Source organism: Pongo pygmaeus, chromosome 5 (genome assembly GCF_028885625.2).
Source record: "Pongo pygmaeus isolate AG05252 chromosome 5, NHGRI_mPonPyg2-v2.0_pri, whole genome shotgun sequence".
In the NCBI taxonomy this organism is placed as follows: Eukaryota; Metazoa; Chordata; class Mammalia; order Primates; family Hominidae; genus Pongo; species Pongo pygmaeus.
Genome location: NC_072378.2, coordinates 112,129,395 through 112,143,149, shown reverse-complemented (window position 1 = coordinate 112,143,149; position 13,755 = coordinate 112,129,395). Strand labels below are relative to the sequence as shown.

The following is a 13,755-nucleotide window of genomic DNA, read 5'->3' as shown; positions in this document are numbered from 1 at the left end:
ACACTGGCCAGAGAGGGGCAAAGGCAGAGACTATGATGTGAAAGGGCAGGGGTGAGGGTGGGCCGAGGTGGGGCGGTGTGCTGAGGAAGGGCTAGGGCTGTCTCACTCCTGAGGCCCAGAATGCAGCCAGGCCTCAGGAGTGAAACAAACCTTGACAATATGTGCCCTGGCCAAGCTCTGCATACTCTCCTGGAGCCTTGGCTTCCTCTACAGAAAGGAAATAACAATGCTGATTTGGATAAACACTACGTAGTCATCATAATGGGTTCATTCCTCTACCTGACCTCCATCACATAAACAAACTCCTGCTAGAAGAGGTGCGGAGGGCTGTTTTTAAATCATCATTCCCTTTTCCTGCTGCTACTGCCAGACAGGCAGCTGTCATAGAACCAAAATGCTGTTCAGCAAAGACAGAAGAATGCAGAGGAGGTGTGACCCTCAAGAAAACCTTGCCACACTAGGTGACTTTGAATAACAGGAAGGAAGCATCTGTGATCCTAGAAGTATTTAAAAAGCAAGCATTAAACATGGCCCCATTCCCCAAGAAGGTAAGAAGGAGAAATAATGTTTGTTTGTTAACAGGAAGTTGCACAGTTCAGATATGAACGGGCTGGTACAGAAGGCTTTGGATGCATCAAATGTCTATGAAAATATTGTTAATTATGTTAGTGAAGCCAATGAAACAGCAGAATTTGCTTTGAACACCACTGACCGAATTTATGATGTGAGTATTCCCTTAAAGTTCTTTATACCTTGCCTTTCCCACTGGCTTTTCTGTTTTCTGATGTCATCTCTTGAACTTCCAGTGTGAAATCCAAATGGCAGAAAGAGTAGAAAGGGCAGGGGAACTAAGGAAAGACCATTTCATGAATGCCTTGAAGGTTTCAGTCTGCAGATTCTTTGAGATGTGCTGTAGTCCAGTCAGCAAATGCCAGTTCCTTTGACAGGTTATTTTTTTAGCCAAAGTCCCTGAAAAAAAGAATGTATTTAAAATTAGTTCCTGCTGATAGAGAAGATACTTTACGCATTCATTTAGATTTTTTTCAACTCAAAATTATTTATTGCGTGGCTTCTACGTGGCAAGCACATTGGTGGGGCCTTGGCCAGGGCTTTGTTCTAGGTTCACTGAATCTTTCCAAAAAAAACATTACCTTGAAAATGCCAAAGGCATTACTTCCTCTTGGTCACATATTTGACCTTAATTTTAAGCTGTGAAAATGAAGCTGAATGAATTTTGCTTGGTGTTTAGCAGATAAACTGTGTCATTTAAATCCTTCAACTATGAATAGCTGATTTCTTCTGCTGTCATTTTTACCCTCTTCTCTCAATTCCTTTGTAGGCAGTGAGTGGGATTGACACTCAAATCATTTACCATAAAGATGAAAGTGAGAACCTCCTCAATCAAGCCAGAGAACTGCAAGCAAAGGCAGAGTCTAGTAAATATCTTCACTTTGCTATTTCCCTTATAGCTGCTTCCCTCCTTTCATACACGTAGAGAGAGATTTCCAAATCTAGGATTAAAGAATAGTATTATAACTAAATAACATATCAGTAGTTCCTGCTCAGAGTCAAGTTACAAAAGAGCAAAGATTTGATACTTTAAAGTGTGATTTAAAAAAAAAAAACTGCTATGTAGTAAACTACATGGAAACATATAGCTATCTCACATACTGTGGCTATTCCTGCTAATCAAATAGGCTGATTAATAGAAACTTACCATAAATACCAATTTTTAGGGGAAAATGTCGTAAAATACACTTAACACTAAAACTATATTGCACAAAATTTCCTCTTTCTTGAACAATTTCGAAGGCCTTTTAAAATGTTTCCCATGAAGGAACGGGTCATCACTGTGAGTCAATTAGGATGACAGGGTACCGCAAAGCCATCTGGTTATTTGCCTTTTTTTTTTTTTTTTTTTTTTTTGTAGTTTGTGTTCTACGTAGGTTACTGTATTTAGGACAGACCTAACAACCATATGGTAAGAAGCATTTCCAAAGGCCAGTGTTTGCATCTGCTAAAGTGTGCACATCCAAGGATGAGGGAGGGAAGGAAAAATAAAAGCAAAATCGCATTAGACAATTTTGAATCTTGTGAGTTACTCTTAAAAACAATTGAATGGACTAAGAAATTCACTAAACATTATTCATCTCTGAGATAATGAACTAATTCCTAAGGATTTTTGAACATCGACTAATGAGGTTGGAAATTCATCATCTAGCGAACTTCTACCTACCACCTAAAAACAAAGGCCAAGTTTGAAACTAAAAACCTCACCCAATTTTGTTAAAGTAATTAATCTCATTTAACCATGCATTTTCTTTCTCTTTTGCAAAGAGCCATTACATAGAGAAGATAAATGCACTTTGCTTTTCATACACAGATACTTAACTATTTATTTCCCATAAAACAACTGTTATTTTATTTTTCTGGGCAAACAAAGGCAATAAAAAGGTCATTGTTTCTCTAGTCTAATTATTATATGTCTAATTAATTTATTATGTAAGTCTATCCTGAACATACTCTATGGAAAATAATTAGAATATCAGCAGTGAAGAATTACAATATTAACAGTAAAATATTTTTAAATAAATGTTGCTATATCTATGTATTGCTTTTGTTTCTTGTGTTGTGAAGATCAGAATGTGTCAGTCTTCATGACACAGTGACTTAAATATTTTATTCTTTTTGATAACTTGTAATATATTCTCTCAGTCTTGTCATTATTGAGTTATTGAACCTCATAAAAGCAACTTTTCTATTTTAAATTTAACCATTAATCGATCCCTACCCACATCTCTTCAAAGTTCCATATTTTATGTCTGATAAACCTCTCTGCATTAGCCTGTTTGAATATTTTGCAGACCTGTTCACCTATTTCATGATCTCATTTGGCCAAATCCCTTCCTGCATTTATTTGCAAAAGGAACAACAACAGGGAGTTATTACTGTGTGGCTTAGAATTTTATAGGACTGTCTTCCTTTGATAATACACACATTTGTGATGTACATTCAGGTTTTCAAATTAAACCATAGTCATCTACTGAATTACGTTATAATTTCAGATTACCTTTTCTTCCTTCCAAATTCCTTTCAATGATCAGTAATCTTTATTTCCCAATTTTCCTTTTCATTATATATCAAATAGTTGATAGTCAATATAATCTCAGGAAGCTGCTATTTAAATGAATCTTCTACTTAACTCATTTGCAAAATGAAAAATATTTATGCAAGTCAGTAAATTCCAAATAGAACACACTTCTTATGAAACATTTCTTCTTATAAACATCAAGCCCAAAATAGATTTTCTTCCTCCTCTTTTTATCAAAAGCTCCAAATATAGCGTTAAATATATTCTTTCTCAGTATATCAGGCGGTATTTTTTTTGTTTTTGCAGTCATGAGACCCAAAATAAGAGCTAAAACATTGTTTGTATTATAATGTTTGGAAATTGAAATTAGAAAGAGGAAGGAGGCAGGGTGCAATGCAAATTCTCCACACTACCCAGAGAAAATATGAAAGAAGTGCTTGTATTTGGTTAACTGTACTTCATGACACCACCACCCATTCATTATACACATATTTGGGAGGGAAAGATAACAATAAACCAATCACATCAAGACTACCTAATAGAACAGCAAAAGGGTGCCGTCAGAGAGTGTATATTTACAATCCCATTGGAGAGAAAGAGAAAAGTATAATTAGAAGTGATAAAACTATTTTTCTGTTTGTTAAGAAACAAAATTCTCAGTGCTTTGGAATTAAAGCACAAACAGAAACAAAGAATTACTGGCAAAGTTGATCCTTTAGTTCAGATGATGAGGTAATTACATCATGATCTGTTGGGATTTGCTCAAAGATAACCCCAGTCTAGTGACTGTGCCACAAGTATGCTTTCAAGAACAATTTTATAAGCAAAAGACTCTCAAAACTGATGCAAATACAAAATCTGATAGAACTGTATGTACACACGTATGTATAATAAATTTAACCATTAATCGATCCCTACCCACAAAGAAATCTCAAGGCTCAGATGGCTGCCCCAGCGAATTCTTAAACATTTAAAGAAGAAATAACACCACTTTTATATGAACTCTTCTAGAAAATAGAAAACCAGAAAGCACTCTCGAACTTGTTTTATGAAGCCAACAAAACTTGGTTACTTGAATCACATAGGGATATTATTAAAAAGGAAAATTATAAGCCAAATTCTCTTACAAAAAAAGATGCAAAAATTCTAATCAATATATTAGCAAATCAAATCTAGCACACCTATAAAGTGCAATATATGATGTCCAATTTGAGTTTATTTTAGGATTTCAAGAATAGTTTAACATCTAAAATATCAATTGTAATTTGTCACATTTATAGGATGCAGGAGAAATTCATACAATCATCTCACTACATGCAGAAAAATTATTTAACAAACTTGATAGCCATATTTGACTTTTAAAAAAGAGTTTCAGCAAACTAAGAATAGAAGGAAACTTCCATAATCTGAAAAATAAAATAATATTCAGCAATTAAAATGGAAATATTGAATGCTTTTCCACTAATATTAGAAACAATACAAGGACACCCTACATTACCAATTCAATGTGTAAAAATCTGGTTTAATTTTATATACAACAATGGGAAATTAACTTTTTAAAATAACAGTGTTTGCAATAGCATCAAATACATAGGAATAAATCTGATAAAAGAGGCTAAGATTGCTACACATAAAGATCTAAATAAATGAAGATCTAAACAAGAATTTATATATAAATGATAAATAAATACCATATCCATTGAGTAGAAGGTTAAAATGTGTAAAAATGACAATTCTCCCAAATTCATCTACAGATTTAATTCAGTATTAATTAAAGTACCTGAACTGAATATTCTAGAATTTATATGGAAATGAGAGGGGAAAGCCAAGAATAGCCAAGACTGTCTTGAAGAATAAAAACAAAGCTGGAAGACAAACTACATTATCAAGATGTATTATAGCTCTATATAGAAATTAAGACAGATATAAAAGATTATAATACCATATCCTCTCTTTTGAATAATGTTTAAAAACAGACACAAACAGATGGAGATAGAATTCAAAAAAGTTATTATCTTCGGGTCATCACAGGGGCTCTAGGGAGCTTCAAAGGTGGTAATAAGTTTCTATTTTCTTGACTTGGCTGCTGGTTATGTTTTGTGTTCATTTTGTGAACATTTGTCAAGCTGTGCATTTATAAAGGATGGCTTTTTCTAGATGTATGTTATATTGCAATTAAAATTTTATTGAAACAAATAAGAAAACAAGGATTATTTTTATAACCAATCATTATCATATAATATGTAGAGAGAGAGAGATTTTTTCTTTTCAGCTCTTTAACAATTGTGCTGTTTGGTGTTATTAGTCACGGCGGGGCTATATGTTTCAATCAAAGAAATTAACCATGATGGCATCCTAAGTCACTCACAAGCAGTATTACAAGTGTTCTGCAATTCTGTACCTCGAATTTTAAATGCTACTTTCCAGAATTGTTGATCTATGTTCAGAGTATTCAGAATACTGCAAATACTGCAGATGACTGCATCGTACAAATGAGAAGTTTCCTTGTTGAAATGGAATCCTTTTCCAGGCATCTTGGCTCCACTAGTACTTCTTTCTGCTGCTTCTCCACAGGCAGTGATGAAGCAGTGGCTGACACTAGCAGGCGTGTGGGTGGAGCCCTAGCAAGGAAAAGTGCCCTTAAAACCAGACTCAGTGATGCCGTTAAGCAACTACAAGCAGCAGAGAGAGGTAAGCATCAGAGAGAATTGAAGTCTCATCTGTTGGTTCACTGGAGTGTAAGGTAAACCTTCAAGGAAGGATTAGGTAATTCTTTATTTGTCAGTGTTTTTATACATAAATGTTATTTTCTGATGACAAAATATGTTCATCACAAAAAAAAGTTCTAGAAAATAAAAAGAAGAAACTAAATATAAATGCTGTAATCACACCACCTAGAGGTGACCTTTAGATTTGAGAGCCTTTTTTTCCAGCATTTCCTCTGTGTGTGTCTGTGTGTGTGTGTGTCTGTGTGTGTGTGTGTGTGTGTGCATGTGTGTGTGTCTTTTAATGGGATCATGCTGTTTATAGTGTTTGATAATGGCTTTCTTATGAACATCCTTCCTCATAACAATATGCCCTAATTTGGTTATTGGATTTCTTTGGCCCAGCTGTAAACAGCTTCCCTCTGTTACATGTCAAGTCATTCTTATCATATAAACAACAGGCCCAGAGACCAAATAGAAACCAGGGAGACCAACAAGCCCAAACAGAGAAACAAAAGCACACGTTTTGCTTAATCTGGGACTGCAGTGGTATCTTAGATAGATGCAATTGGAAGCAGATGTGCCTTCCTTGGCGCAGTGAAAGTTAAAACACTAGCGCAGCCTATGGGTGTTTTACCAGAATGAGCGAATCCTAGCTACAGTGCTACAGTGCACCAAAGCTCTGGCCAGGAGAGTGGTCCTTCACAGAGAAGCCTCATCATCACCATCATCAGAATGACTGTTTATTGATGCTTAGTGTGAGCTGGGCACTGTCCTAAGTGTTCAACATAGCTGTATTAGTCCGTTCTCACGCTGCTATGAAGAAATACCCAACACTGGGTAATTTATAAGAAAAGAGGTTTAATTGACTAACAGTTCTGCATGGCTGGGGAGGCCTCAGGAAAACTACAATCATGGCAGAAAGCACCTCTTTACAGGGTGGCAGGAGAGAGAATGATTGCTGAGCAAAGGCGAAATGCCAGACACTTATAAAGCCATGAGATCTCATGAGAACTCACTATCACAAGAATAGCATGGGGAAAACTGCCCCCATGATCCAATTATCTCCCACCCATCCCTCCCATGACACATGGGGATTATGGAGATTACAATTCAAGATGCGATTTGGGTGGGAACACAGGCAACCATATTAATACTTTATGTCATGGGGATAAGTACCACTATTGCCTTCAGGCTGATATGAACCCTGAGGTTCATGAAGGTTAGGGAACTTGCTGCAACAGGCACAGCCAGTAAGAAGCAGATTCAGGATTGAAACTAGCATTTATCAGAATCCAGAATATGTGAGGCTAAATGAAATATATCCTCCCTTTAATAAATTATTTATTATTTATATATTATTAAATTAAGTATTATTTTTATATTAAAAATAATTATAATTCACTTAGGTGATGGTATAACTTCAAATTTATAATTGTTTGACAGTTCTAATTACATTACAGTTGGGGCCAAAGAAATCCAATAACCAAATTAGGGCATAACTTCAAATTTATAAAATTTGAAGTTATAAAGTCACCTAAATGAATTATAATTATTTTTATAAAAATAATAAGTAATTCTTATAGAAATATTAGAAAATGCAGATAAGAAAAAAAGAAGAAAGTCACCTATAATCCCATCCCCTAGACAAAATTTTTTGTTGTAAATTTACATCATGGTTATTTTAAAGATGTAATTTTTAACAAAAATGGGAATTCACTACTAAAACTCTTTGGAATTTGCTTTTTTTTCCTATTAAAAATACCTTTCTTTATTGATTAACTTCTATAGAATCATTTTTATGGCAAAAGTGTTCCACAAGCCTACTTTTTCATAAAAGACAGTGATATTTGCAATTAATTTCAGACACAAACCTCTTATGAGTTAAAATCTCATATGCATTTTCTATGGCTTTCTCACCAGGTTACAGCAAATACAATTACTCTTCTTTTTAAATTTACCTCTTAATTTGGAAATGTTTTCAGTGAGCCACATGGTTATCTAAAAATCTTACTTTTGCTTGAGAGCCCAAAAATGTGAGATCTGTTTCATTCAAGGGTTAAAGGGGTGTTAATGTTCCCCAACAAATGTCCGGCTTCTCTGCAAAGTGAATGACCCTGTGCTCTGTGTAAAGGGGATGCCCAGCAGCGCCTGGGGCAGTCTAGACTGATCACCGAGGAAGCCAACAGGACGACGATGGAGGTGCAGCAGGCCACTGCCCCCATGGCCAACAATCTAACCAACTGGTCACAGAATCTTCAACATTTTGACTCTTCTGCTTACAACACTGCAGTGAACTCTGCTAGGGATGCAGGTATCACTTAGAAATTTCACAATTTGAATCTAATTAAGGAATTGGCCATTAAACTCTATATATCTTTTGTCAAAAAACAGTTTTCTTTATTTGGGTTTTGGATTTGAAAATTATAGAAGTTATCTTAGAAAAAGAAAAGGTTTTGCACTGTTCATCTATCTATCTATCTATCTATCTATCTATCTATACCTGTCTAAATACTTATGAGAAACATACATATATTTTGCATGAACACTAGATGAATTGGTAAAGAGTCATAATTTTTTCTATGTGAAATTATGGTAGCAATTGTATCAACGTAAGACTTATCCTTTAGGGAACAAGTTTAATCAAATGTTGGGTAAATAATCTTAACAAAATACTGTTTAGCTTTTAGAAAAAAAAATTACTAAATGGCATTGCTTTTACTAGGCAACATTGCTTTTTCTTTATCTGAGTAAAGCAGGTTATTATCAACAAGTACTGAATACGGCCAAACATAACTCCAGCTTTCTATTAAGAACAGCGTGTTGGCCAACTTGAATATACAGTTCTATAGAAATGAAAATGAAATATTTTCATGTCTACCTAACTTATTTTGTAGATATTAGAACCAGGCAGTACTTGTGAAATTTCGCTTTTTCCATTTTCACATTTTTATCCAACCCCTTCATAACCTCTTAAACAGCAATGTCTGTCAATATCATGACAAATCATGACTAGAACTTTCTGTTCTCCAATATGGTTTTGCATACAATATTACCTTCACTTGTATCTGAATTAAGAAAGGTCATAAATCCATATATGACCTGTCACTACAAATTTTATTCCAATTTACAAATACCCATTCCCATAACAGTACAATAGCTCTTTTATAATGATCTTTTAAGTATATGTTCATTTCTTCCATGTAACTACTCATGGAAGTGCTTTTAAAATTTTGTCTTTAAAAGATTTGCCTATCTGAAATTCAACTATTACATTTATAATGATGTTGCCTCGGGAATATGTACCAAATCTGTGTTACATTTTTTTTTCCATTTTTCACCAGTCTTATCAAGTGATTCCAATAAGCATCCAGAAGTTTCAAAAAATTGAAATTGTTTACTGTGCTTTCCTCAAATAGCATTTTGTGGTTCAAAACAAAGTAAATGAAAGAGGATACCATAATGTAAGAAACTTTATAAGTACTCTAACATAAGGTGGCTCCCTTTTTCTGAGAGAATTGATTGCAGGGAGCAGGGGGACTCTGTCTTATAAACATTTCCATAATCGATATCTAACATAATTCATTAAGTATATTATCTCTAGTTTTTAAAGACTAGTATACTCTAAAATAAATGTTGTTGTCAGTGATCTAAACAATAAATATTTACCTCTGTATTAATCGATATAATAAACTGATAGTTGCTATTATTTTACTTAATTCTGTTCCTTGTGCTGGAGAAACATTGTGTGTCCTAAGTACAGAGAAGGGATGTTTCCTTGATCTGCACTGACATAGTCTCCTGAATCTGAGTTTAGTTTTTCTCTAGGAAGAGGCTTGCTGTTGCCCAGCTACTAATGCTTAATGACCATGGCCCTGCCCTTAGGTAAGAGAATACCTCAAAAGGATTTCGTCTCTGAGCCAATGGTTCTCAAATACTAGTGTGCATTAGAATCACCTGGAGGTCTTGTTAAACAGACTGCTGGATCCCACTCCTGGAATTGCTGATTCAGTGGGCTCGGGACAGGGCCAAGAACTTGCATTTCTGACAAGTTCCTGCTGATGCTGCTGCTGCTTGTCTGAGAACCACACTTTAAGAACCACTGTTCAGTCAATGAAACTCTGGAAAAATTTATGCCATTCTCTTTGTTTTGAGTTTATCTCATCAAGCTGTGTTCTTGTAACTGGTGCTTTTTATTTTTTTTGAGACAGAGTCTTGCTCTGTCGCCCAGGCTGGAGTGCAGTGGTGCGATCTTGGCCCATTGCAACCTCTGCCTCTCGGGTTCAAGCGACTCTCCTGCCTCAGCCTCCCAAGTAGCTGGGATTACAGGCATGCACCACCACACCTGGCTAATTTTTGTATTTCTAGTAGAGACGGGGTTTTGCGATGTTGGCCAGGCTGGTCTCAACCTCATGACCTCAGGTGATCCACCAGCCTTGGCCTCCCGAAGTTCTGGGATTACAGGCATGAGCCACCAAGCCCATCTGACTTGTGCTCTTTTCTATGTTTAAGTTATGCATTCAAAAAAAAAAATGATGTAAGAAGTAGTCAGTGGCAGCCTTGAGGGGCACAGCTGCACTAGACTGAGTCAAGGGGCGTGTTCATCTCCCGCTCCGTCCACTTCCTCTTTTGCTGTATCCCTCAACCCCCAACACTCAGAGGTTGTTTTGTTCTCCAGCAAGATGTCCAAGAGTAAAAAGAAATAAAAGGTCACTATGATCTGCTTGTAGCATCACCCTTGTCTGTGCCCACAGACCATGGCCACCCACCCCTACCTTGGCACAATTGCCACTTTTCTGGGTGCTACCTGTTTCCTCCATCTAGTGCTGTCTTCTGGGATGGTAGCAGCAGCATGATGTGTGCATGGACATTCTGGAAAACAATCTTCCCACCTTTTTTCCCAGTATTCCTCTTGACCTGTTATATCAGTTATATTAGAAATGCAAGCAGAACCTGTGCTATATGGTTAAAGGAACATTTGTATATATACCATGGACCCTGCCCTTTAGAAAAAGTTAGCCTGCTCTAGATACAATTTTTAGATCAGTAAGTACTATAAATGTCACAAAAATAGAAACGAATTGTACTTTGGGCTTTGTTAGGTCCACGACTATGCCAAATGTCATGCTCGGGGCCAGGTTCGAGCCCATACTGAGGTCTGAGTGGAGTGGGTGGGTGGCCGAAAGAACACTTGGGGGATGTAGAAAGGTGAAATGTAGTTCTATTCAGCAGCTCTCTCATCAGAAGCTCTCTCACACTGTCTGCTCTGTCTCAGCTGCTTGCTCTGGCTGCTCCCACACACAGCTGAGCAGTCGGCTCGCCCTTGCCTTCAGGGTCAGCAGCTTAACTTTCTCTCTTTCCAGGCACAAGCCAGTTCCTGGCTCCCCCATGCCTGCCTTCAAGGCAACTGGCTCTCCCCTACAGGGGTCAGTAGCGTTACTCTCTCTTTGGGCACCAGCACGCCTGAGCCATGTTGAGCCCTGGCTCTCCCTCTGTCCGTCTGCAAGACAGGCGGCCTTGGCATTCTCTCTTTCTCTGGGCGCAAGAGCATGCATCCTGTGCATGGCATCAACAGGGCAGTTATACCTTTTCAAACAATAGTGGCTCTGAGCCAAGTATGAGCTTACACAAACAGGTTATATAACAAATGGAGTATGCATCTGTGCCCTAAACTGGCTGAGTCCGTCTGGCCCAGATGTCTGCCTCAACCTATTACCTGATCAAAGCACATCTGTGTACCTTACAGGCTTTACTATTAATTTTGCAGGATTAAAAATAATTTCTCATAGTTCTACCATATGTAATCCATGTTTGTTGTCTGCATCTGATTCTTGAAATATAATATTGAGATATTTACTGAAGTGATTAATTTTTATTAACTGCAGTAAGAAATCTGACAGAGGTTGTCCCTCAGCTCCTGGATCAGCTTCGTATGGTTGAGCAGAAGCGGCCTGCAAGCAACGTTTCTGCCAGCATCCAGAGGATCCGAGAGCTCATTGCTCAGACCAGAAGTGTTGCCAGCAAGGTAACTGATGGAAAGACTCATCAGTCAGTCATTGATAATAATAACACGAAGCTGAGCTCCAACTGCTTGAGCAGCTTCCAGAGCCTGGACCTTTCTGCTGTATTCGCCAACTCAGTAGTTCTCAGCCCCATTTGCTAATTAGAAACACGTGAGGAACACTGAAAACAAAACCAATTCCGGGTCCCAACCTGAAAGCAATAGATCAGACTCTGTAGAGAAAGGGCTCAGTACCTGTATGTTCTTTAAAGCTCCCAGGTTATTCTAATGTGTAGCCAGGTTTAAAAACCACAGAGTTAAACTAGTCAATAAAGCTAATATAGCAAAAGAAGTAAAGCCTCAATAAAAGCCTCAATGCGTTCTTATATTTTATTTGTTATTTTAACAGCTGCTTTAGTGCAATTACCATAATGGAATAATCTATCCCATCTGTCCTACCCCTTCAAGAAATTATCTGGTACAACACAAATTACGCAGAAGCTTTTACTGACCACCCGCAGGGTTGACTGAGGAATCACATACTGGCTAAGAGGAATAAACTCAACAAAGACACTGTTTTGGGACACATACAGAAGCAACCTAGCAGAAGATAACTAGAGCCGGCATTTGTAGGAACATCTCCTGACATAGCAATTACTTTTCAGTGTGGCAAAGTGGAGCTTGTTCTTGGACCTCTTGAATTTTTTTAATTGATTCATAGACCAGACTCACTTTTTATAAACAAAGTATATGGTTTTATTTTCTCAGTTAAGAATCTGCCTGAGCAGACTACTGGTCTTAATTACTGACAGAAAGAAGAGTTAGAAATCAACATTTTGTAATGTAGAAGATTATTCTTGGTAAATAGACCTGACTTTTAAATGATGACAAATGGTCCCTTGTGACAAATTACCTTATTTAGATGCCCCCAGTGAACATTTTCAAAAAAGGTTTATCTAAAGGTACTTCAAGAAATGGCATTCTAAAAGCTAGGTTCTTGTGAGTGCTTTCTTGTAATATTATTTCTATAAAGAGTATGACTTTGGGACCTTAATCACCTAAGACCATTTGCTAAAGACAGACTTAGCCCTACCTTTGGGAGTTGGGAGCCCACTCAGTGCCCCCAAGTGGGATGGTTTTCATGCAGACATGCACTATTCTCAGACTCTCACTTATTAATGTAAGACTTTAATCCCCCACACTTCTTGTTTATTCAGATGTTTTGGTCTTGGCCAGGCGCGGTGGCTCATGCCTGTAATCTCAGCACTTTGGGAGGCCAAGGTGGGCAGATCTCTTGAGTCCAGGAGTTTGAGACCAGCCTGGCCAACATGGCAAAACACTGTCTCTACCAAAAATACAAAAATTGGCTGGGCATGGTGGCGCACACCTGTAGTCCCAGTTACTCAGGAGGCTGAGGCACGAGCATTGTTTGAACCTGGGAGGCGGAGGTTGCAGTGAGATGACCTTGTGCTACTGCACTCTGGCCTGGGTGACAGTGAGACTGTGTCTCAAAAAAAAAAAAAGTATTAGTTTTTACTCAACTGGTAACATAGGATAGCTGCACTCCAGTCATTTGGAAATAGAGCCTTGAGCTCACTGACCACCCACATTAGCCAAATCAACATTAATAAATTAATATAAAGATGCCTAATCATTTGGAAAGATTCAGATAAATGACATAAGTATACACAATCCATCCACTTGTAAATACTCTAAAAATTACCCCTGAATCAGACCAGTTCAGCATATCATATTGGGCCTCTTGGAAATGCACTTACTGAATTGTGCTTTGTTGTGATGCCTTTCTGTGAGCCATCATAAGAGGCACCTTATGAACTCATTATTACAGTTATTATAATGGTAGGACCAGGCACTGGAAAGCACTTTATAGTTATTGTATTTCATGCTCACAACAAATTTATTATCCTCATTTCACAGATGAGGAAACTGAAGGTTAA

At 37.3% G+C, this 13,755-nt stretch overlaps 1 protein-coding gene across 9 annotated transcripts in view; it reads left to right on the top strand.

Moving 5' to 3' along the window:
* The window catches only part of LAMA4 (laminin subunit alpha 4), a 151,523-nt gene that overhangs the window by 104,158 nt on the left and 33,610 nt on the right, over positions 1–13,755 (top strand). For all 9 annotated transcript variants that reach the window (XM_054493497.2, XM_063666504.1, XM_063666503.1 and 6 more), the window contains exons 15-19: positions 583–724; positions 1,340–1,436; positions 5,666–5,782; positions 7,931–8,110; positions 11,682–11,821. In XM_054493497.2, coding sequence (XP_054349472.2) covers positions 583–724; positions 1,340–1,436; positions 5,666–5,782; positions 7,931–8,110; positions 11,682–11,821 — 676 coding nt within the window. The remainder of the gene's footprint in view (positions 1–582; positions 725–1,339; positions 1,437–5,665; positions 5,783–7,930; positions 8,111–11,681; positions 11,822–13,755) is intronic.